The sequence below is a fragment of the Eufriesea mexicana genome, unplaced genomic scaffold (assembly GCF_001483705.2).
Source record: "Eufriesea mexicana isolate 0111107269 unplaced genomic scaffold, ASM148370v2 scaffold3615, whole genome shotgun sequence".
In the NCBI taxonomy this organism is placed as follows: domain Eukaryota; kingdom Metazoa; phylum Arthropoda; class Insecta; order Hymenoptera; family Apidae; genus Eufriesea; species Eufriesea mexicana.
In genome coordinates this window covers 339,486-366,025 of record NW_016911641.1, presented here as the reverse complement: position 1 = coordinate 366,025, position 26,540 = coordinate 339,486, and the positions used below count along the sequence as shown (strand labels likewise).

Below are 26,540 nucleotides of genomic sequence, written 5' to 3'. Positions count from 1 at the left end.
GGATAATTTATGCAATATTAGAAATTGGGTTTTTAAGTTTTATTGTATGAGCACATCATATGTTGTGTTCAAAGTTGAATAAGAAATTAATTGCCCTCTGTCAGTATACTATTACAATTGTAGCAAACGATTTATTTATCGTCATGGCCAGTTCACAGATTGTAAATTATGCTCTCAAAACGATAATTAACTTGTTTTTCTTTTTTACAGAGTGTTAGCAATTGTAATAAACATTTTGTAACGATATCTTGAACCAGTTGGCTCTAATAAGAAACTGGACGTCTAAATTATTTGTTGGAACGCCTATTTTAAAAAAGGAAAAGAATTTTTACTTCGAGTAAATAGAGTGAGAATAAAGATAGGAATTATCAGTCACGCGCTATTTTCACGGTGTTGACAAAATTTCGTTAAATCAGCCGTCCTCTTGAAAGAAAAATAAACTGACAGTGACGGGAGTAACAGAAGGAAGAAAGAGAGAATCAATCGCGATTAAAATTCTGCCGCAGCTGTACTTAACTTCGCTTTATCAATACCGGGAATAAGAGATTCGGTTATCAGCCTGTTAGCTCGCAATGAAATTTACTTTTCGAGCCACGCTGATCAAAAAATAGCAGCTAATGACTTCCCGTGCTAGCTGATGGTTAAAATTCTCTAGCAGCACTTTGACGAGCACCCAACGCGCTTAACCGCGTTACAATCTCCTTCTTTTGCGTCATTCTTGGCGCCTTCAGGGGCTGAACCGGTGGCGCCGTCCACGATACAGTCTGGATCGAGATTGCAGTCGCTCAAGGTCACCGCGTTCCGCTTACCCCCACCACCGCAGCAATAGAAAGTATAGGTGCTTTATTAGACGGCTATTGCTCCTTTACTCTGTGCTTTGTTTGTCAAAGTCGCCTCCAAATGGCCACAGCACTGTAATTTCCTAGACAAAGTCATCCGGAGGTCGCAAAGAAGCTAGTCACGCTATTAAGATCGTCATTGAACTTCATCTTCAATATTTTTAAATATCTGTAACACAAATATAGATTATTTATCAAAATGATCTGTTACAGTTTCTTAGTTGGATTTTTAAAAGTAGAGATTATTATTATAAACGTTAATTATTATTATCATCTGTCTAAGTAATATTCAGGTATGTGTATATTACAAATTAGCAGTTCTAGTGTGAAAATAAATTATAATGGAGGAAATAGCTTCGAAGAAAATAGCCACCCATGTTCCTCGAAATGTAACAAAAAGGAAATACAGTGTTCCAGAATCTAGGTTAATGTTCTACTCGTATCTTCGTACAGGCGTACCAGGAAAATCGAATCATTTTCCGCAGAGTAATATAATAACTTATAATTTACAGTATTCATGTTTGATAGACGCGTCATTTTATTTTTTCGATTAAATTTCTCCCACTACGAAAATCGTTGCTGAACTCGTACCCATTGGCATTCGCGTCTCTCGCGTCGCGTTAGCAAAGAAAATGGAACGCAGAAAGTAGCGTGAACGATCGTTAAAGCTTTTCCTACGACTGATGCGAGTTTTCGAAGAACTCGCGTTTTTTCGTGTCCCATGGGAGTGACATGAGTAATGGGTCGACACTGGCATAGGTCGAGCGACTCGGGGTCGAAGACATTCAGACGTATATAAAGTGTGCTTCTGTGGGGGGTGAAATACTTCTCATCTCTTGCGGAGGCTTGACGAAACGACCGTGATTTTTTGAACAATTAACCCTTTGCACTCGAGAGGCAAATAATTAAATTAATCGATGTTAATTAATATATCAAATTTAAAATTACCCAACGATGCGTGCACTATCTAAGTAAAATAATTCTATGTCAAATTCTCTTAATTTGTATACGATTTCTTATTTACCGTTTTAAAAGTATCGTCGACTTTATGACAGAAAGTCTTCGAATTACTATTTTTCTGTAACGAAAAACTGGACAGAGCAAAGGGTTAATTGTTGAGTAAGTAATATTCGATACTCAGATGTCGCTACGGGGGGTATGACTCTATGAAAATATATCTTATGAGTCTATCATTCGTCGTTCCAATCTTTTAACAATTTATGTAATAAATATATAAATATGTGATACTGTTAACGATTAATTAAATATCATTTAATATTAAAGGAAGAAAAGTGAAAATCAGTTCCTACTATTTCAGAGTCCATGGGTAGAAACGAGATTCAATGGATTAAATGTATCATTCATAGTCTGGAGGCCTAATTGCTGTAATCCTAACTTCCACTGCCAAACTGTGCACCTAGAATCATTAAGTGATTTAAGTAATGATAAATTCTATCATATATATATATTAAAATTATATAAAAATTAATATAATATTAATGTACTGTGTATAGATTTATTCATGTATATATAATATAATTATTCTAGTTCTATTTACAATTATTTATATATACAGAACATATGGGTAAAAGGGATCATAAAATACAAAGTATAACGTATTTTCTATACATACACTCGTACATAGATCACTGATCGTCCTTTATCTTTTATCTAAAGACCAGAGTACACAGAGATCTGCCGACCCTAAAAGGGAAATCAATAATCAGACATTGAGAGAGTCGTATTGAAATGGGAAATGTAGTTTGATATCATAAGTTCCATCGATCGCAAAAATGACTATAACCTAAATCCAAGGCTGAATAGGTATTCGTCACCTCGATATTTAAATAATCGCTTAATCTTTTCCCTTTGATCTCGAATGATGTTAGAAGTCTTTGAGAAAGAAATAGTGCATAAATAAATTCAAACCTTCGTAATGCCCCAGTTCACACGATATAATTTGCAAACACGACTTACTATCATTTATTTCTTCGTGTCCTTTCTCTTCCAAATCCCGAAATTATTTAAAATTAAATATAATACTTATAATTTTGTAAATTAATATACTCTTCGAAAATCTCAGTCGTCTTTAAATTTCTAAAAATTGTACGCCACTTGTGAGTCCATTTCAGAATCCTGCGTTGTATGATCATAGTGATACAATGAAAACAAGTATATTAATTATGTTAAATTTATATTAATTCTATTAATCAAATAATAATGCTAATAAAAGAATACTTACATGAATTACACATAGAAATAAAATTCAAGTTCACTAACATACAATGAACTCGATTATGCAACCAAGACGTAATAGCAATTCTTATTCGTTGGTTTCCATTCACAAGCATTATGTAACCAGCGCCTTAATGCGTTTCTTATCAATTACCAATGAGAACATGTGTGCAATTTGACGATAGCGAAATTGCACGAGTCGCAGCCGTTTCGGATGTCGGATGTTCCCCATGAATTGACCGTCCTCAGGACGGGATGAAACTTCTGTTTTAGCTTAATGCTTAATTGGCTCGCGTTCCAGGCCGAGGCGCCAACTGACACGTAAGAATAGCAAATTTGTCGGGGTGATTACTGTACCTTGGAATTCAGATTGTCTTGCGGATGTTTTCGACCCGTTAAATAGTTCTTGATATAGTGACAATTCTTGGCACTTTCTACTTTCTCCATTGCAGGACTTTAAGAGCGTCTTTATTTTTCTGCAAGTATAAAACACGTGGAAAATTAATAAGCCTGTCTTATAGTGAAAATCAAGAGAATATACAATATAAATAAATAAATGATAAATAATCCTTACTCCGTTCGATTTTTCAATTCACTATAACCAGTGGAATAAGAATAGGTGCAATAGAGTGTATCATACAAATGAATCTTCCTGTCACTTTGTAACTCAGAATCATAAAATATGCAATTTATATGCAAAATTACTTACACGTTTTATATTTAACTTAAATGTAATGTTCGAGAGTTGTTTTATGTAATCGCCTCAATTACATAACTCTAGAGTTCTATATGAAATATCTCGAATATTTTCTCCATGATCTGTTCTATTACTGGTCGCTAACTATCGTTCTGTTTCATCTGTGATGCAATCTGCCGCTTTGAGAACCACAACTCTGCGTACAGCCTGATATTTTCCCTCAAAGCAACTTTTTCATCGACTGCTTGTTTAAGTAATTGTAGCTTCTTTTATCAATTATGAAAGCAACAGGTCCCAAGAGTTCCAATTGATCGGTAAAATATGAAACCAGATATTTTGTTCTATTTCCTTCGTATATCAATTCTTCCCCTGCTACCCGTGAAGAAAAATACATTATGAAATTGCACATCCACTAACATCGTATTCTCGCCTAAAGATCAGTTTTCATATTTCCAACCATTAATGCAGCCTCAACGTGCAACCGTACACAAAGTATCGAATATCAAACATTCATCACATCAAATGTCAATAATTATGCGAGTAATATTAACCGAACATCCCATTATCTGTAATAAAAGAAAGCGTCGAGTAAGACTCTCGTTCAGTGTATTTAGACCAGAAATATTAATTAATAACAGTAATCGTTCAAAACTGTAACAATCTCATGAAAAATTCCTTACAAATCCCATTACGTATCATTGACCTACGTCATTTCCTGATTTCAGTACCATAAGCAATAAAATAAATATACGTGCAGAACACATGCTCTGAAAAATGAATTTCGAATTGCACACCCGGTATGTACATAAAATTATTTTATGTGTGCATAAAATTTCACTTGCAATTTCACTCGAAAACGGAAATTCTTATTATCCATGAATTTCTATCGGATCACGACCAAGTTGATAAGCAGGAAAAAGAAGTCCGTGCTTCGATGAAGGGTGCTCTTCTCCATAATCGCAAAAGTAAACCTGTAACACGACTTATTTATAGTCATCTGAATTACGCTAGTCGTAGAAAATAGAAATAATGTTGAATGTACACTGAATTTTCATAGATTTAATTTATGCACTCATACGGATGTAATAATTCTAACCTGTGCGCGTGTGATTTATCTTCCTCAAACAGGAAACACCTGTATCCACGCCACACGCATTACTGAATTTGCACATTGCTTTCTTGCAATAATACATGTCCCACCTTGCCTCTGCTGTTCAAAATTGTATTTGATTGGTGACAGTACTTGAGAAAGGAAGGAAGACAGAGGACCGTATTATGCATGAGCATTCTTCAATCCTATCCTAAAATGGCGACCGGTCCCCTTGGAAGCAGATTATCCGGCTAACCTGTAAGAAGAATGGGTTAATATGAGTTTCATTTAATCTTGCGAAGCAATATAGGAGAAAAATCTATGTTATTATGTATAAAATATTACATTATAGTTACTTGATTGAATGAAGTGGAATTTGAATATTATACCACTGTGAATAGCAAGTACTTTTTCCTTTTTCTCCTGTCTGAAAAATATTAATTTAATTTTGATTAAATATAAAAGAAATTCTATATCTTGATACAGAATAAAATTATAACTTAAAAATGTTCATACAGACACGTGTTCCAGAACGTGATGTATAGCTTTGCACATAAGCAAATGATACTTCCAAGTATGCACATTCATATGAAAACTATGTATATTTAATTGTTATTCAGAAACCGTTTGATATGTAAAATAATTTTTACATATGTAATATAAATAATTTTAATTATTGTAAAATCCATATTTATCTCTTTTTTCAAAGGTATAATTAATTTTCGCGCGTATTTTAATCTCCATTACTTGTATTTGACTAGTGGCTCCTCCTAGTCAGAATGTAATACAACATTCGCGCGTGGTGACGTATATCCGCTTATGTGTACAGTAAGTAAACCTGCGCTCGTAAAAGTATGACTGCTGCAAGTGTTCAGCCGCAAACCAATGTACGTTGTCACAACACGCTATATAAAATTACCATCGTAGTCTTGTTTACTTGTTCAGGATAAGTGCGACATAAAATGCGCTACGTACCAAGTTTGCATGTTTAACAACGTCATAGATATTAATCTTGACATCGTTGACATCTGTATTTAAATTGCAGTATTTATGATGAATTTGTATCTATTCAACATAAAATTATATCATTGAGCAACGTTCAAATAAACCTCAAACGTATCAACAGGTTGGCCATCACGAAAAGTATCTGTTGCTGCAATAAAATATCACGCTATTATCGTCGTTCGATTTCACAGGTTAGAGAAAAGATAGTTTCAGACATTACCGACCGATAATTGACACGCAGCGTTGATCGCGAAAGAAGTGTTCAGTTTTACGATGGTAATGCGACGGATCATATCGATAATTGCACTCTGTGTTCTGCAGCGATAAAAATAGCGAAAAGATTTGTGATTTCTCGGTATGCCATTTAGTTCCGGGATTAACCTATAACGAAATGACAAAAAATACACAGCGACGGCGAGTTTCACTTGTCTCGGATTGCGATACACGAGCGTAAAAAAGATGAACGGTGCCTGCTCGGCATGTTCGTACTCGTTTTCACTGGGGCTAACGTATTCCACGTTGAAGTAGGTTTCTAGGTTGATTTCAGTGAATCTTTTTTCCACCGACGCTCCACCGAAGGTGCTAACGGTAAAATCGCATATACGTGGCGACCTCTATACGCATCTCATTCAAGGCATGTTTTACCCTTTTAACTTCGTGTCTCCAACATACAGTTTGTGTACATGTTTATTCACATTTTTGACACGATATATTCTCATATTATAAAAATGATATCGTAACGTATAGAAAAAGAATTCCTTTATTAATTTATTGGCACTGAATAATAATTTTGAACAAAAATTCTCAAAATTCTTAACCCTTCTCCATTTCCATTTTATCACAATTATTTTATCGTTAAAAATATTCTGACCGTTTTATTTCAGTTTCAAGTTTATTCATTCATGTAGACACAAGGTTGTACAAATTGTCTCGTTCATGCAATAGAAATTGATATAAAGATCGTTACCTTCTCATTATCAATTGAGAACGTGAAAAGGGCCAAGGTAAATTAAATAATTGACATGTAGGGTTAGAAAGATGGATCTGACCTTGAAACAGCGCATTGCAAAGTGTAGAGTCGTTGGTGGATGTTCGTGTACCGGCTGCCAATTATTCTGGTTATTCCGGTACGTCGATCCGAGCGCTCTCACTTTTTCCTATCCGTCATCACAGTACGAGATGTGGCCGGCGTCTTCTGCCTCGGAAGCTTTCGTTACGTAAAAAGAGATTTCGTAAATCGTCTCGACATCCTGACGGAACGACGTCGCGCCATTCGTCGTTCCTCGAAGTATCGACGCCTATATTTATTCGATGTGCGTTTCAAATTTACAAACGTTCGCAAAGAGACGACTGTCAGAGTCGAACTTATTTTCATTGCGCGACACTAACGTAACTCACCATTCGAGTAAACAGCCGGGTTTGCGCGAAAGAAGGAAGCTCGAAGTGTTTGCAATTATAAAATTGTAAAATTCTTGTGATAAAAACGAGTGTCGTTCAGAATATTTTATTGTGTTATTTCGTACGTATCATTACGGCTGGCACTTAATGGTAAATAATTACGTTGAAAAGGTTTGGAAAACGAATTTTGTAGTATTATTTTTTACAAAAAGAAAAAAAAGAAAGAAAATGGATACTTAATTTCTTTACGTATGTTTAACTTACGAAAATAATTTGTAAAACATATGCGCGATATGTGATAGAGCTTATTATCGTATCTGCATGCATTAGCCAATGAATATATTGATATTTGAATCGAGAAAAATTTAAATTAGGAGTTATGAAGGGAAAGTACTTCAAATTACGTTGAATAGCGCGGCTTCACGTGTTTTGGTGGTTAACGTTATTTTGTTCTCGGAATGTTGACCTAGACATTTCTATTTGCACTCAACACGGATCCCTAAAACTAAATGTATAAAATGACGGAAGCACTTCTTTACGTCTGAACTGTCTGTTTTGTTTGGCATCTACACAAAACGTTTGCACCAAAGATAAAGGGAAAATTCATTTTTGTTCGGCGCTAGTTGAAATGATTTGAATACTATGAGATGAAGCGCAACTAGCGCCACCGATAAATTTAAAAAATGCCGTCTGATGCGACATTTGTTTTGCTTTTACCTTTCACACATTCTTGTTTTTATTGCCTACGTTGCTTTTAAATAAGTTGTAAATAAATGGTTCGACTACAGTTTGTGTAATTACATAAGTTATTATCGATTTATTAATTATATTTGCTGAATATCAATTTTTCTATATTTATTTTCCATGTTAAAACAAACATTAAATAGTTGAATGCGTGAAGAATTGTATAAAAGTATTTAATATTAAAAGCAGAACAAAAGACATTAATTTTTCTTGATTTTTTAATGATACTACATTTTTTACTTTCTGTAAGTATTATGTTATGGTTAGTTCGATATTTTTAAATTGAGACACTTATTAATTAACGAAGAATAGATAACTAAAATTTTCTAACTCGTTATGTTGTAATATGCGTACACGTATCGTAACCTGAATTTGCATATAAGCTTTACCACTAATCGATTTTATTCGAGTTTCGAGATATCGACTAATGTCAATATGACAACGCAGATCGTGGAATTTGCGTGGTCGAACGAAGTTTTTCTCAGTAAAACAAATTTCGTTTTCCGTATGTTCGTAATGAATTATCACGGCAAAATATTACCACAATTATTTGAAATTTTCCAGGTAAGGGTTTTATTAAATATTTATTGTATATACATAAACTTACGAAAATTGGCGCAAGATTTGGCACGTGTCGAACATTCACAACTTGTAATCGCTTCCTTACAAACAAAACGAAAATACCCTACAATGCCCCAAAATAAAATCTTCGTTATTCATATAAATTATCCTTTTACGTTTGTATTTTTTAAAATATGTAAGAAATATTTTATATCATAGACTAAACCTTTATCCATGATATCCATAATCTTAACCTATATAATAAACAAACCATTTATTCTATGAAGGACATAATACTTCAACAAAGATTGATATAAGAAATTAAATATACTTCTTTATAAAATAATTATTAATTAAAAATATATTCTTATTTGTGTTACAGTTTCCTGGTGAGTGCATCCTCACATACATGGAGTTTCAGCTGGATAGTGCAGAATACTGCCAGGCTCAACACAAATAGAGAGACACGCCCAAACACCCTAGAATCTACTAGGTACTATTAAAGAAGAATTAAGGAAAGAACATCATAATCAGGCAAAGAAAAATTTTATAATATTGGGATCATTGCCTCAGAGTCAAAAAATCATCAGCTAGTCATCACGCGAAACATAGAAGAATTAAATAGAATCAATTGTTAATTTACAATATTAAATGCAAGCATTGTAGTTACTGAGCGCACCTGATCCAGGCGCACCCAGTGCCAAATAGGTAAGGACTGATGTTATTAAGTTTTATTATATATAAATTAGAATTTCACCTATTATCATTCAGATTTTGTTACAGATAATCTTCCGAATCATAGTCAAAAATCCCAAGTGGGAATTGATCGCATATCAACAACGCCTAATGTAACGTAGCCCTCACCCTTTCATCAAAATTTGCACCTTAACAACCCTCGTCGAGGTCTACATGTAAACCCATTGTTCTGTCCTCTGTAAAAAAATAACAAAGTATTCAATTAGTTAAATGAGAAACAACTTTATAAGACTGACATCTATGGGCTAAGTTGTCAAATTCAGCCTTCGTTGCTTCATATAGTGTGGCACATTGCAGAAATAAAGAGAAACAGTGTCGTACAAAATTATTAAAAACATAAAAGCTAAAAAAAGTAGGAGTTACACCACTTGTTGTCCAAAAGGAAATGAGCAACATGAGGGTGAAGGACATCAGACCGGAGCCCGCCGAGATCGAATATAAAAACATGAAGTTCCTCATTACTGATCGGCCCAATGATCAGACCATTCATACTTTTATTCAAGTATGTTTTTTGCTTACTCTTGCAAGTAAAAATTTTTGAATTCTGTAAAATGGAATCAGTAAACATTTTTGGTCTAACAGGAACTGAAAAAGCACAATGTCAAAGAAGTAGTGAGGGTCTGTGAACCAACGTACAAAATTGAGGAACTTAAAGCAGAAGGGATCAATGTCATAGATTTGGTATTTGATGATGGTACATTTCCACCAAATGAAGTAAATATTATTGTAGTATTATTTTAAGAAGACTGATAAAAATATCATAATTTTAATCATGTAAATCAATTTTTACGATAGGTCATTGATGAATGGTTCGAACTCCTAAAAAATCGATTCCGCGAGTCTCCTGATGCATGCGTGGCAGTACATTGTGTCGCAGGACTTGGTAGAGCACCGGTCTTAGTTGCACTTGCTCTTATTGAGCTGGGACTAAAATATGAGGATGCAGTTGCGTTAATTAGGGAGTAAGTGTATACTCAAACTTGCTAAGACTTTATACATATCTCTTTTGTGTAAGATAGCTATAAGTGTCATATTTACTTTTTCAGCAAAAGACGAGGTGCCATCAACTCAAAACAGCTGGCCTATCTTGAAAAGTATCGTCCCAAGTCTCGGTTGAAGCTCAAAAATGGACAAAAGAACTCCTGCTGCGTCCAATAGATCAAACGATTTCTTTGAAAAGTTACTAATTCATACTGATTGGTATACCTAATTGTATAGGTTTTCGCGCCTGATAACAAGAGACATATTGTATCAACTCTGTTCTGAAAGGCCTATCAATGGAAATGCAACCGAACCTCTTATCAAACAATTTTAGTGGTATATTTTTCACCGTCTAATTCTCCAGCATAAATGAAGCAATTTAAAAAGGAAATGAATTGCATATAATTATTTGCACTCTTCTTTTATGAAATTTTTATATTTATTTTTGATACTAAATTAATATTAAATGCTATAGAACCGAAAGAGCCTTCTGAACGTGATACGAATAGTACTAAAATTCGAATGGATCTGATCGTTTGTATAATAAATAAAAAAATTGGATTAACTTATGCGTTTCATAACAATACTTATTACCTCATTTAAGACTATTGTGTACGAATATTTTAGAAGGCTGCATTTACTTGGTCCAGTAAAATAAGACATGCAATGTTACTAATTCATTTGTGAACGTTAGTTAATATGTTATTTATGCAAGGTACTTTAAGGATGGTTGGCGCAAACACCTTTGGATTAGTATGATTTCTAGTGAAAATGGTTCCTTTGGTATTGCGATTATACCCAGCCGTCGATAAATTTAGCTATTTAGAGAATTAGTGCAATAAAAAACACCTCACGTTTTCCAGAATGATTGAATGCAAGAAACGAATAAATGTCAACAACAGTTTTCAAATAATTTAAATATATTTACTTTCAGATTATAATTGAGTACATATTTTTTGCAGATGTTTTGCATATAACATAACAACAGAAAGAAACAACATCAATATTAGGAGGTTTTTTGCAATTATTGGAATATACTAAAAACATGCATCTTCACTAAAGTGTGGTTTGTACATGTTATCCTGTTTCAGTAAATGAAACATTTATGATAATATGTTAATTTATTTGAGTTCATAAAAGTAGATGTAATCTACTATGATCATCAAGGAAGTGTACACACTAATATTGCAAACATTCTTCAAATGCTGTTTTGTATTTTATTATCTAATAAAATTTGGTATATATCAATAAAAATCAAAGTAGACCATATATTTTCATATACTTACCACACTTGTAAAAAAGAGTTCTGAATTTTGTATAAAATAAAACGATTTACATAAAAATTTATAGATATGTGAAGTCTTTCAAAGTATAAATTAAATGAAAGAAAAATTGCGTTGCATTTCCAATGGCATGCCGAATTGATGAGTGTTCTTAACTCTTACTGGACTTGGAATCTGCGTTAACTTGAAATAACGAAACAAAGTGAAGAAGAAAAAATCACTCCAGAGTTATATATCACTTTTATCGTAGCTTAACGGCAATTTCACCAAAATTTTTTAAAACATCCACTTTTATTCAATAAATTTTAAAAAGCTGCATACGCGTTTTGTGTGAAGCATATATTGTAATCGTACTCGCAATTTTGGTAAAATTGTCGGTGATGCTGTACGCCACACTAAACTGTGTTCAAAAGATAGAAAAAAAATTCGCCCCTAAACTAATGAATGTAATACTTAGATCATTTCATGTGTCTGCCGATTTAACGTGAATGTACGTTTCCGTATGTATTATGATACGTGAATTGTGTTTATAATCGTTTCTCGTGCTTTAGTGAAGGTTGTGTACAAGAGTGATGCGAAGAAGTACCATAGTCGATGTTTGTATTTTTCTTTTCCCCTTTTAATGATTAGTATATAAGAATCCTGAATGACGTTTTTCTACGGAACTATTGACTACTAATGAATTTATTGCACGATATGCCAATGATAAGATATTCGTCCTTTTTGTGCATAATTTTTAAGTACCATGTATAGCCGTTGTACATTCACTATAATCGCAGACTCGAAATGAAATTTGAACCTGGTACAGCTCCTTTTTTGTAATGTTAAAAAAACTGCAATATTTTTTACCAGAGGATGGGACGAGGGACATTCGTAAAAAAAAGAAAAATTATCGAGCCTTAGATCCGAAATTGAATAATTTTTTAATTATTCGATTTTATTTTTTCCTTAGGTTATTGTTAAAAATTATTACGATCGGTAAAATGTTCTTTATTTTCCTTTTCTTAATACAATTCTTTTTAAAGTAAGATATTGATACTTTAATTAGGTATACCTAGCAATTCATTAAACAAGTTACCAACGAATTTTTATCATGTGAAATTTAATTTTGCACATCGATTCACTTCTTCAAGCGATTATACTTCATTGTCTGAAGTAATTACGTACATGAGTGAACATATTTTATCTGTGATACATTTTTTACGAAAAAGTTGAAAATTAGAAAGGATTAATGATTGGGCTTATTGAAAACGTGCTACCTATGGAAACGATATTTAATGATCTTTTCAAGGTTAACGAAAATTGTAGCCCGTATCTTCAAATCAGATAATCAATGGGCATTCGTAGATCTTTAAAATTGTACTTAGAAACATATTTTGATCTGAATATTTACTATTTTACGTACTCACAGAGTATTACAAAAAAGAAAGAAACAAAAAAAAAGAAAACATTTACTCGAAGAATTGAATCGAAACGCTGTGTCAAATTTTATTTTATTATTCAGAAAAAGAAAGTGACCCATAAAAACACGAAGTATAGGTTTCGTTTAATCGCTATAATTCTATAAATGGCGATTATGAAAGTCATTTCATATGATGATTATTTTACGTTACAAAAAAAAAAAGAAAAAAAAAGATATATATATATATTTCAACCCATATGAATACTGAGAACAGGAACAACTTAGGTAGCAAAGAAATCCTCTATTTTGAACCGACGTAATGAAGTAAGAACAGTCACTCCTTTCGAATCGATTATGCAAAAAATAAATTTAACGAGTTAGCGCAATTTAAACAAGAATTACTATTATTATATATTTAATTTGTTAATGTAATTTCCTACCTACTGCTGTATTAATGACATTGATTAAATTAAATGAAGAATTTTGTTATATTGTAAAACATCAGTAATGAAATAAAAAAGAATGGAAGTCGTTTTGTGAAGAAATATTTTGTGATGTATCACTTATATGTCTGATGCGTTGCCAAAATAAAATCTCTTTGCGATCTTACTTTTGCAAATATGTGAAATGGTTTATTTAAATAGTTTTCTTATTTTTCTGTTTTCTTTTTACAAAATTATCAAAATCAGTGAATAATAATAATAATAATAATAATAATAACACAACACTAACAATAGTAATAATGTATACAAAACTTCACCTTAGATTGATATATTCTTTTTACTTGTTACATTTTGTTCTTTTGTGTTACATAAACATGTCATCGTATCCTGGAGGAGGTAAGTGGTCATTGTCTGGATCATGACGTGGTCTTGGATGATCAATCCCGTGGTCAGGTGGAGCAAATGGATTAAATCTTGCAAATGGTGGTACTGCACCTCTATAATGAAATAGTAATAAATAATATTTTTAATACAGATTAAAATAAAATAGTGCATTTATTTTATGATTAACTTACGGTGGTAATCTACCAGGGGCGCCTATACCAGGTCTCCTTGGATCTACAAGATTGCGTAGGGATGAGAATGGATCATAAATCATACCACCTCCACGTCCGAAAGGATTTAAATCTGCACTTCCTACATTTGTAGGATCATTCCTATAAAATTTTAATAATACATTTTAATAAAATATTTAATTGTAAACGTGTTTACAATATTACAAAAGAAAATGTAATTGTTTTAGGCATGTCATGGCGAGAATAAAAACATTTATACCAATCACGTTTGTGGGATCAATTGTACTTGTTAAACATGAGTTATAATTCTGATCATTTAGAAAGAAGGGATTGTTTTTCATGCTTGAAATTAAATGGACAAGATTCAAAATTGAAAAATCGTATCAAAACTCAAAACATCTGGAATTACATCATCAGTATCATAAAAATTCTGTAAAGACATTTTACATATTATTCTTAAATTTTATTTATCACAATCACATCGATTCTCTTTTTTTACCTCCTTGTCAGCCCTTGTTATAAAATCATGATAATAGAGATTTCCTTTAATTAACCTTTTTATATGAGATTATTCACAATGTTTTTATGAATCGATGCGAATATTACCATGGAGTTCTAGATGGACCTAATAGCCACTGTCCTATCCTCACTTCACCAGGTCTTGCTGTCTCATCTCTTGGTGAATCATTTGTAGGCGTTTGAGTAAAATTTTCCGTAGTATTACCAGGAAGCAATGGGTCTATAAGATCTTTCTGAACTATATTTATAACATTTTGATATGAAGGTAATAAAGTTTCTAATGGTCCGTAAAGATCAGTTACATTCTGGTTAATTGGAACTTGAACATTAGATACATTTTCACCATCAACTTTCTACAAAATGAAATATTCAAAATTATTACTATATTAGTTTATAACAGTAAATAAATTATATAGTTTAAATTACCAATAAGTTTATAAGTAAGTAATCTTCATCAGATTTTATAGCATGAAATATGAATAATCTGCTATTATTTATATAACGTAATACATAATTTGGATGTGTGTTCCATCCTTCTGGAAGTAACTGTGATCCTTTATCTGATGGTTCAAATATTTTCTAAAATTAAAGGAAATAAAATTTTTGAGAATTATTATTGGAGAATTCCAATATTCCTACACTTTTTATGTATTTTTGGTTATAATATTTGATAATTTATGCTATGACAATATGTAATTACATTAAAATTGTTTTAATAGATCATTTATTACGATTGTCGTAGAGAAATAAGGATACTTTAACAGGTTATGTATTACCATAAAATTCGAAAAATAACTTGTTTAATTACACGAATAAATTATACAAAAACATCAATATATAAAACGTTAGAATTGCGTAATATTTCATAAAATGTTTTCCAATAACTTACAGAATCGCCGATTCCAATACATCTGAATCCTTGTTTTATAAGGTACCAGTGAACGAATAAAATTAAAATGTCTTCCTTTTTTGTAATCTGGGTATTGTATATTTCTTGTAAAAGTTCAAAACCAAACACACGGTTTGCATTATCCATTTTAGTACAAAATGACAGATGAGTTTTGAAGTTTCTAAGTATACGCCATTGGTGTTTCAATGGAACTGCGTCTTAGGTTCCGGAACCGGTATAATATATAATGATTTAAATGACACATGTAGTAGAAATTTCGAATCTAAATATTGGATTCCATTTTTTGTTTTTAAAATATATTATCAAATATTTCGTGAAATTAAATCATGATTAATTTGTTCATTGATTTCATTTTGCCATAATGCGTAATACCGCCAAACAAATGAATCTAAATTTAAATTTAGGTTGTATCCAAGATACGTAACTTTTTATTCAAAACCATTTTGTTTTAATAAAATAGAAACGGTAACTATTATGAAAATATGTATTTCAATTTAAACTAATAATAAAGAATGTAATACAAATTTATTATATTATATAAAAATTATAATATTAATAATAGACAAATTTGACATAAAACTAATACATTAAATGTTCATATTTATTCTGTACATATTTAATTCTGTACCAGCAGTTATTTTTAATCTAAATTAAATTTTACGAAAAATATTCATTTTAGTAATTAGAATCTGAATCAGTATCCTCATCAAATACATTGAATGTTCTAGGTGGGGATGAACTACTCAAAATTTCTTCTTCACTTTCAGGCTCAGTACTAGCTTTAGTATCTAATGCATAACGCCTCCAAGGAAATCTAAAAAAGAAATAAAATTATTATATGTAATGTTTAATTGCTTATTGATATGTATACTTTAGATTTGTATTACTTTACCTTGTCTTCTTATTAAAACAATCTTCAACAAAACTGTGTGAAACTATTTTAGAATGATTCTTTAATTGTTGATATTTTGGTGTGTTTTTAAAAGCACAGATTAAATGAGTACATTTTTTATTGGTTGTGTTGGGATTAGCAATATACTTTGCACCCATTTGAAGAGCCTTTCTTCTAATATCATCTCTCTGCGGATTAACATATCCACTAAGTGAAAATGATACATCTTCAAAGAGCTTTGAAAATAATTTTTTTGGTTTCTGCAATTCAGTAGCTGTCTTTTTCACAGTTCTTTCTGGTCTAGCTACTATTCTGGGTTCTGGTAATCGTCCACAATTATTACATATTTTATTTTCTGATTCATCTTGACATTGAAGACAGTCTTGTTTCTTTTTATATATATTTTCTGTTGACAAATTTTGTTCTGGACTTAAAGAACGTTTTTTTGAACTTGTACTCTGTCTCTGGCTTTCATTTTTTTTTGTATCTTTTTTAGTTGTTTTAGATGAAGGTGAAGGTACAATATCACCAAATGGTGTTCTTACAAGTGGTTTATTATTTGCAACTTTTTCATCTTTGTCTTTAGAACTATTTATTGAAGTTATGTTATTAGATTCTTTGTTTTTTCTTCCAAATACTTCTTCTGTTTTTCCTGCTTCTAATTTTTCTAATAATGGCCTTTTCATTGGTTCTTTATTTTCTTCTTGTCGCTTAGAAAAATTATTCATTCCAATTTCTTTCACTTTAGTAAGCAATTTATCTTTGTAATCTGTTTTTTTGTTGTCAAACATTTTTTTATATTTCTCCTTAAAATCATCTAATGATTTGTTATTGTCATCATCTGGTTGTTTCAACTTAAACCTTCCAAAAACGTCTAACCCTAAATCAACTACAACTTCTGTTTTCAGTATAATAAAAGATAGTCCAAATAATTCTTTCAGATTTGCAGACTGCATGCAAGTTACTTTCACACGATCAAATTTTATATTTAAAGTATCTGGATTTAAATCTTTCTTTGTAAATATTTGTACTTGATCTCTAAATTTGCCATTTGCAGCTTCGTCATGTGTTAAAAATTGATGATTAACAATGGGAATCCAATTGTCAGGTTCTAATGATGTAGAAGCAGTAACAACTACTACACAACTACGATAATTGCCAATGTCTAAACCCTTGATACATGATGGTTCTGCTAATTGAAAGATAACTGTAGCAAGCATTTCTCCAGGTTTGGCACAACGCCATGAAGAATTTGAATGATGTTGCAGAAGATTAGATCCAGGATAAGATGGATGTTGTGAAGAACAACTTATTACATTGGCAAGTTTAATAATCATTTTTAATCTTTATTTGTTTAGCTCCTCTTATCAAACATCAGGAAGAGAAATTAGTAGTTACCATATCTGTACCATAAAAGATGAACATATAATTTAGATACAAAAAATAATTCTTTAAAAGTAAATTAGTTTAATATATTATTAAAAGAATCAACGAAATGTACATAGTATTGTAATTATAACCTATTCTTTATTATAACATTTTAGTTATACACAATGTTATTTAAAATATTAATAATTAAATTGTTATTTTATTCGTATTATTACATCATTACATTATATGCATTGTAAATTTTCATTTCTTTCATCATGTATTAAGAACATAAAAAAAATAACCGTGGTGTAACATGAGAATACTGGAATATAGTTAGATATAATATTACATAATCCAATACTACTATTAATACATTGTTAAATAAAAGTGTTAAAATATATTAATAAATACTCACATTAAAATAGAAATCAAACATTGTTATGACAATTTGCTTTACGCGGAAATACAAACAGTTTCTGATTGGAGTATACTCTTTTTCTAAGAGGGAACCAAGATAAAAGCTATTTTTATTGAATTTTTTCTCTAAGAAGTTATTTAAAAGAAATTATTTAAAAAAAATAAGGGGAAAGGTTATAGCAATATTTAAAGAATTGTTATAATGTATGATAATAAATTTATAATAATTATACTTGAAAATATGACTAATGCCTTGAATAAAACCCAATTTAAATTTCTTTCACTCCCTCTGAAGGGCTCATGCAGAACTTTGAAGCTGTAAGTTTTTTATCGATCTTTGGTAAAAACTATTTAATAATTATTGAATATCATTTGAAGGTAATATTTTAATGTTTGGAAAATAAATTTCATTATTTTCAACATAAGTTTAATACAAATAAAATAAAATATATTAACGTATTTTAATGTATGGTTAATTTATATTTGTGAATACATATCTAAAATACTTTTATGGTATTTAAATTAGAATACAGTAATAGTTTCTCTGCATAAAAATTTGTAATATTGATAAGAGATTTCTAAATTCATGTATTTGAAAATGTTTTTGATATTTGATATTGTTACTAGAAGAAAATACTTGTTAAGATTTATGTATTTCGTCATTTACAATAATAAAGTTTGCGTTTATTGTTAATAATAACCATATATTGAGGTACATTGTGTAATGTTACAAAGAGTAATCACGTCCATCTTATCGTTCTTCGTAATATAATATAATATTTGTATTTATATTGTAATGTACGATAATTCTTCAAAATTTTAATATTCAGTAAAAATGAGTAACTTTATAGATATCCATGTAGCTATAAGCTATATTTCATATTTACTCAACGATATGTTATAATTTATTAATAACAATTAAGAAAACGTGGTGTAAAACTTTCAACGAATCAAATTATATTTACATGTTTCAAAACGCGCGGGAATTCGTTGCTTCGAAATATTCCCATTGATCGATAGCTCGCAATTCTTCAGTTCAACATTTGATCACCAGATGGTACATGGCAGGACACGTGACGTCACAGGACTTGGGACTCTCGAGCGTTCCTAGCGGCAGTTCTCGGAAGCACGTTCACTCGATAGGACGATCGTCGTCTGGCGCACGACGAGCTTCAAGCAATATGGCGAAGTGTGTCATGGGCTCGGTGAGACGTAGTGTCGTTTGAAAAGATGAAAAGTTCGCGGTATGGGTTGAGAATAATGTAGCGCTATGAAGATCTTGTGAATATCATATTTGTGTATACAAAAGCATCGAGTAGTTCCTTGTGATCGGGATATACAGTGCGCGTTACCGGTGTGGAATCATGGCTACGGATAAAATAAAGGTTGCCGTTCGGGTTCGGCCGTTCAATCGCAGAGGTATGTACTCTTGAAAAAAGTATCATTCTTTCATCGTGTTTCTCCCGTTATCGTCCTGTTGCTTGCCGATATTGATGCGTACTGGAACACTGTATTATCGGCTAGCGATTCCGAAATCGACCTTCGATATCATTCTACGGTCGGAGTACGTTTTGACAGTGACGTTTTTTCCACCAAGCCACTGGACGGCAAGGTGTTTTCACCTGCTACGCGATACGGACCTCGTTATCATTTTATGTTCCCTTATCTCGCGCTTGTATCGCTACTTCGTGCTTAATAAAAGGAAGCATGCATGAGATGAAGACGAGGGCTTGCAGTCTACGAGACCCACTTCTCTAGTGTTTACTAGTTGAATCTCCGTCGCTCCTTTGTCCAAAGTACGCAAAGTCACGGACCCGCCGTCTTAGGCATCGTTACCTCTCGTCCAATCTCGATGCTTCGCCAACTTGTCAACGACGTACGTCCTGGCAAGCGAATCTCGTTAAAATTCCCGAACTCGGACCCCCTCGTTTCGCACGTTTCTTTACCGTTCGTGTTCTTTTCAACAAAAAGCGTAGCTGGTAACCGTCGACGGCTGTAGCACGGTAAAACCTCGTGACAAAGAACAAACATGTGACTAAAATGCCCGGAGTGACGTTACTCTCGACGACCTTCGGACATCGAATTTCGATCGATCGGTCGCGCGATGCGTTCTCTTCGAGTTTCGTTCGACTCCACGGAAGCTATCTCGATTGACTCCAGTGTTATCGGCGCGCTCGATAACAAATCGAAGTAGCTCGAGTGCCTCGTGTCACTCGGTCCTTTGATTTCCTATCGATCTCTCGAATGGCCCGTTACAATCGATTTCACGGCGCATAGTTTCGTAAACAGCTGAGTTGATACTCGATCGCGAATGCAGTATGTATAACGAGCACAGGTGGTAGCGTGATAACGTGACGGTGACGTTTACGACTCACCTTGTCGATTAATTGCCGCAGAAAAGAAGTTGTCTTGGGTGAAACGTGTCGTCATTGCGTCGAGTGAAGCAGCGTGGCGACGCGATGGAGCTGCAAATGCGTTATTGCCCGCGAATTCCTTTTTGTTTAAACGAGCTGACAGGTGCTAGATTTTTTTCCCCCCGTCGCTTTCCGTCATCACTGTCCTTCGAGGTTAGCCATCTCGAGTCGCGTTACGAGAGCAGGTGGGTACGCGTGTCTTTGTCAACGATCGTTTTGACGTAACGCGTCGCGCCTCGTAATCGACATATTATCGTTAACGCGCGCGCTGCTTGCCGAAACGCCATTAAAGCATCGCCATTGCCCGTGACTTTTACGCGCGGTTCCGCTGCTAGGTTAACTGCCATGGCGGCGGTGTGATACACATGTGTAAATGAAGCTTTCGAAAAATTTGGAGCCATTTGAAAATTTTCTCTGGACCATAATGTTTGTAATTATGCTCAATTATATTTTAATTATACATATAGAGACATGAATTGTATCTTTAGTGTGTGTGTGTGTGTCTATATATATATATATACACTAAAGTTATTTATTAGTTCGATTGCGAAGATATTATAGCATGCGATATATCGATAAGAGTTGATTTCGGTTTAATCGATTTTAATGGAGTTTTATTTCGCAAAATTTTTATTTATGTACGTATATGTATGATTGTTAATTAATGGATATTTTATGTATTTGTTACATATATATTAGTAGAAGTTAGGTTAGTGGACTGATTATGAGGATACTATAGGAAACGATATATCGATAACAGTTGATTTCGATTTAACTAAGTGTAATGGAGGTACGTGACAGTTTTGTTTGACCAAACTATTTTTGTACAGGGATTGCATACTGAGGCACAAATACCATTGTTTACTTATCAGTGCGTTAATTTTTATTTTTTGCAATGGAAACCGATTGCAGTTAGGTTAACTTACTTATTTCAAGGAGATAGGGGAATGGCGTTCTATAGTGTCGTGGAGTATGAAACAGCTGTTTTGGAATTTATGAATACGGGTTTTTCTTAAATCGTTGTCAGAAGGGATTTCGTTTCAAGTTTCGAATTTTTCACTCCGATGATACAGTTTCGAAAAATTTATTTATTCCAATTTTTTTACTAGTTTATGGTAATATTCTAGTAACTTGAAAAAGTTTAGTATTAAAACTGCATCAGGGCTATAGACATCTTGAGAGACACAAACAACTGAAGTTTAATTAAATGTTATTATCTTGTCGTTATTTCGCTAAAATAATTTGTTGTTGTTCCATTAACGAAAGAATCGAAGATAATCGAGGTGGTAACGTTACAAGGTCCACCCGGTATATCAACCACAATGATCAACATAATAATCCCCGTCCTAGAAAATTTTATGAAAACATTATGATTTATGAATAAAATTTAATTTACAATTTGTAATATGGAAATACAAAAATAAATTAGGAATGAAGGAATTTATAATTGTTTTAATGAAGTTAAAACTTCAGCATCAAAGACTATTAATTATTAAATTAATTCAGCACTTTTTAAATTAATTTATTCAAAAAACTAGACAGTCCTTGTATAAAATTTTATTTTGTAACAATTTATATAATAACAATCACAATAACAATAACAATCTATTAAACAAAAAGTTCTCACAAACATATACACACAAACTTAATAGAAAAGGAACAGTTGTTAAAATTGTGTAAATAACAAAATTTTACACATATTTACATATTTAGTTTGATAATTAAATATACAAATGAATAAAATTGTTATCAATAATTGCTGTATTACAAAAGCAATTATAGCAAGAAGATGAAGGATACATTATAACAATTTGTGCACTATGTTAGATACTTAGTATCAGTTGATCCACATTCAATAAACCAAAGTCAAAGTACAGCTGATAGTGCTGAGCCTATCATCCATTACCCAATAGACTCCCTGAAGTTTGGGTCCAGTTCAAGTAAAAATGTTCAATCCGATATAAATTGTCTCCAATATCCAACATGGACAAGCTGGATTTAGACACATTCCATGGCCTCTCAGATAGGATACCTACCTATCCAAGTAATCACAACTCACCTGACCTAACCAAGTGATAGAACAGATGAAGGAAACAATTGGAACTTGACTCACCCAATGAGTATAGGTATGCAGACCAAATCTGTAGACAATTTATTGTCATCCTCTTATGAAACATCCTGCCTATTTTGAATTAGCCAAAATTAATTTTCTTTTCCCCTTATATGAAACAGCATGTACTATGTGCCAGCGCTGGAGGAATTGGGACGAAACAGAATATCTCAAGCTTAGCTGATGTAGCACCTGAAAAGGTTTGAACAAACAGAGAGGACTGTTTTCCAATCTCTATTCGACTCTACTATCCATCAGGATGGAACCACGAATATCATGAGAGAAGTTCCGTGGATCGATGGCATGCCAGTACAGAGAGGCTGGCCTCTAATAGCGCGGATTATCAACAGGCACCGCTATTCAGAGCGGAGTGCACTTTTCCCGATAATTACTCTCCGTCGTCGGATAATTAAGGAAATAAAAGTAAACCGAGCGGAAGCGTTCGAGCAAGAGGCGTCGATCGATACTCCCTGATCGTGGCCACTCGTTGCTAATTTTCTAAAACCTAACTAGCCAAGACTAGACCAGCGAATTTTTAATTATTTACACGAGTCATTAGATACCACTCGCTGATCATTGCTCTACACGAGCAAGCAAATGATGCCTCGGGGCAACCGAGTGCGCGTAGATCACTTGATCCTTGATTGCTATGATGGAGCACTAGTGGTTCTTAAGTTGATGCTAAGTGCCTCAGCGGTTTCCAGTTACCTTTAGTCCCATAATTTGTTAATTGCGCGATACCAGTGTTCTTTTGGGACTAGGTGCATTGGGCTCTTAGAGTAGCCTCTGATCAGATGTGCTGACAGAGGCTTTTGCTAGTTATTTGCTGAAGTATCTGTGAAAACTGGTGATTCCTAATAGTAGTAGTATCTAAACTACATCTTCCAAGTATTCTTATAGTGCAACAGATACTTCAGACTTCCACTAGGAGCTAAAAAGCTAAAATATACCTATTTTACTCTAGCTCTTTGAGGATTACAATTTTTCTCATGTACAGTGTCATGTTCAATATGTAGAATCCAAGTTAGAAATTGTCCTGAGGCTGAACCAGAATTTCGGTATCCTCCGGAGTCTAGGGATCTATGATATTCCAATTCCATCATAGCAATTGAGGGGTTAACACGCGTAGTCGCAAAGATCCTAATGTAACTAGCCAATCGAGGGTCGATCCTCCATTTGATTACTTGCAATCTACGAAAAAAGGCAAAGAAAGGAGCTACGTCAAATGGAGTATCGGAACGCGATACTGTCGATCGCTGCAGACAACATTCGATATGCTTCGTTCGAGTGTCGTGTATCAAAGGTTCTCAGGGGGTGAATCGAATGGAAGCGAATTGAACGGGATCGAGTCGAATTGAATGGAATGGAATCAGCGAGATCCGCGTCATAGAAATGAACGTTGCGATTTTCCATCGTGATCCAACGCTTCTGTGTCATCCGTTTTCTTATCCTATAACGGGGGTCGGTCGATTACGTGCAAACGCTGACCAGGCGTTCGATCACGTGCCGAATATCTGGGCCAAGGATCCCGCGGAAGGTTTCCGCGAGTTCAAAGCTACCTGTCCGTCGACACGGATGTGCAAGTTTAGGGATCGACTTTGTTCCTAAAGCAGGCTCTGTTGTGATGGGTCTTAAGCTAAGTCACGAAACGGTTCCGAGCGTGAGAAAAATTTGGGTCGCTAAAGGCACGGAGCAACTTGTATCTTATCTGCGTTAACTGTGTGAACCATGTATTCGTTAATTCCCTCTAAAGTGCGTTTAAGTTAATCTCGTATCTAGTACGACGCTTTGTAATTTCGTGGAACACTTGTAACTAGTTTATGGAATGCTGAAGAATACTGGTTAGGAAATCACTGTTCTATCATATAGTTAGCTTTTAAGTATAGGAGGCTTTTATTTTGCTTTAAATTTGTTTTAATTTTTGAATATGTCAATGATTATGTATAGACCATCTTGTATAGTTGTGCTACCTTGTCTTATACTTATGTCAGTTAGGGTTCCACTTCTGAGTCAGTTGTTTTTGAAAATTCTCAGATGATATTGATGTGATTCTGAATGTTATATAAATTGGCGTTGTTAATTAGTTTAGGATTTAACTGTGTTTCTTGTAATAGCTAGTAATAGCTAAGTTACAAGATGAAATCACGATTAGGAAGATAATGATTAATTAATTTTCTGTATTTGATTCTAGAATACATCAACAGTTGTCTGTAGTCTATGTAGTGAATCGTGTTACATCTTCAGATTGGCAGCTCCATCCTATCTGAAGCTAATCTCAGATTTCTAGCTCATGTTTCTTGAGATACTAGAATATTCTGAGATGTCAATTAGGGATCTCATGCTTGATTGAGTTCATATTGAAAATTGTAGAAGGATATTGACTGTGATCCTGGGTATTGGATGTTCATTGTATCAACTGGTATCCTCAGTTAGTTCTGTAATCAATTGTATGCTGACTGTAGGATGGTGCATATAGTTAGTTCTAGAAGTCATTGTATTATTCTGTTTCCATCTCAGGACTATAGTATATTTTTTCTCTGATTATACCTTACTTATGATTTAGTCTAGTTTAGAAAATGTATAGTGTAACATCCAATTCTGAGTGACATTGTATACATATGTACACTAGGTGCTTTAATTTTGGAACTCCTTATATTTCCTCTAACCAGCTATAGCTCAACTATGATTCAGCTGCTATTGGAAAATCTAGAGTGTCACATGCAATCCTAGATGACATTGTATCAATCAATGCTGCTACCTAATGCTTTGCTTTATGACCTCTCTATATTTCTTCCACTGACTACACTTTAATTTTGTATTAGTTCCTATTGGAAAATATAGAATGTTCTGCATGACCCTGACTGCTGTTGTATAAATATCATTATTTATTGTTTTAGTTTAGTACCTCCCTATATTTCTCTCACTTACTGTACCTTACTTTTGCTCCAGGTTCCTATCAAGAAATGCAGACTATTGCATGCAGCCTTGGGTGTCACTGCATAAATTGGCACTATTTAGTGCCTTAGTTTAGGACCTTGCTGTGTTCCTTCCACTAGCCAATGTCTAGACATAGTTCAGCCCCTATTGGAAAATGCAGATTGCTTTGTGCAACCCTGACTGTCACTCTATAAATCGTGAGAGTGCTGTTCAGAGCTTTAGTTTAGAATCTTGCTATATCTCTTCTACCAGTCATAGTTTAACCGCTATTCTGACTCCCTGTTGTGAGAGATAGAAGGCTACATGAATCCTAGATGCCTCTGCATAAATTAGTGTTGCTGCTTGATGCATTAATTTAATACTAGTACTATCAAGCTAGTCAAAGTGACTGATGTCAGATTTTTCAATTTGTGTAATTTATTTTATTTTATTTTTATTGGATATAGGCAGCTATCTATGGAAAAATTTGTTTGTTGATTTTCATTATACCATTGTAATATTATCTATTTGTATTGTCTGGGTTATCTGTATTATCTATATTGTCTATACTATCTGTACTGTGTACATTGGCTATATTATCTGTATTATTTGCATTATCTGTGTTATCTATACTGTCTGTATTGTATATTTAGGTGTACATTATTGGTTGATAGTTATGGTTATACAAAAAATGAAAACATGTTATATCAACTTAACAAAGGTGTTACTTCTTTAATGGTAGAATTTGGATTCTGTTACTTTAGGAATGAATTTTGGTATTATACATATACAGATTCCAGGTGTGTGTGTATGTGTCAGAGAGAGGTGAAGTTTTGAAGATAGGATTGAAAGTTTTGGAGTAAAACTTCAAAGAAAGGGAGAGCTTGGTGAAAGAATTTTAAAGAGTGAACTTTCAACCTACTTTTCTCTCTTAATACGATTTTAATGCATCTTAATTTTGATACCATTTTCATCTTCTTAT

General features: G+C 33.1%; 3 protein-coding genes across 10 annotated transcripts in view; 1 reads left to right on the top strand and 2 right to left on the bottom strand.

Moving 5' to 3' along the window:
* Positions 1–12,530, top strand: part of LOC108551034 (protein tyrosine phosphatase type IVA 1) — a 107,806-nt gene extending 95,276 nt beyond the window's left edge. For 3 of the 8 annotated variants that reach the window (XM_017905030.1, XM_017905035.1, XM_017905029.1), the window contains exons 2-6: positions 8,952–9,277; positions 9,353–9,827; positions 9,908–10,039; positions 10,121–10,287; positions 10,372–12,530. In XM_017905030.1, the coding sequence (XP_017760519.1) occupies positions 9,711–9,827; positions 9,908–10,039; positions 10,121–10,287; positions 10,372–10,483 (528 nt within the window). In that variant the 5' untranslated portion in view covers positions 8,952–9,277; positions 9,353–9,710 and the 3' untranslated portion in view covers positions 10,484–12,530. Of the gene's footprint in view, positions 1–7,035; positions 7,180–7,203; positions 7,436–8,371; positions 8,573–8,951; positions 9,278–9,352; positions 9,828–9,907; positions 10,040–10,120; positions 10,288–10,371 lie in introns of those variants that run through there. The other 5 variants (XM_017905033.1, XM_017905032.1, XM_017905028.1 and 2 more) reach the window with 5 other exon arrangements.
* A 1,216-nt stretch (positions 12,531–13,746) lies between these two features.
* Positions 13,747–15,617, bottom strand: PI31 (Proteasome inhibitor 31 kDa). Its single transcript, XM_017905025.1, has 5 exons — positions 15,418–15,617; positions 14,955–15,107; positions 14,616–14,881; positions 14,010–14,150; positions 13,747–13,931 (listed from the first exon to the last, which is right to left on the bottom strand). Exons 1-5 carry the CDS (start codon positions 15,562–15,564, stop codon positions 13,799–13,801), a joined length of 840 nt encoding a protein of 279 aa, XP_017760514.1. The 5' UTR covers positions 15,565–15,617; the 3' UTR covers positions 13,747–13,798.
* Positions 15,618–16,072: 455 nt separating this feature from the next.
* Positions 16,073–18,166, bottom strand: XRCC1 (DNA repair protein XRCC1). Its single transcript, XM_017905026.1, has 3 exons — positions 18,117–18,166; positions 16,331–17,733; positions 16,073–16,252 (listed from the first exon to the last, which is right to left on the bottom strand). The coding sequence occupies exons 2-3, from the start codon at positions 17,665–17,667 to the stop codon at positions 16,114–16,116; spliced, it is 1,476 nt and encodes a 491-aa protein (XP_017760515.1). The 5' UTR covers positions 17,668–17,733; positions 18,117–18,166; the 3' UTR covers positions 16,073–16,113.
* Positions 18,167–26,540: the final 8,374 nt, after the last annotated feature.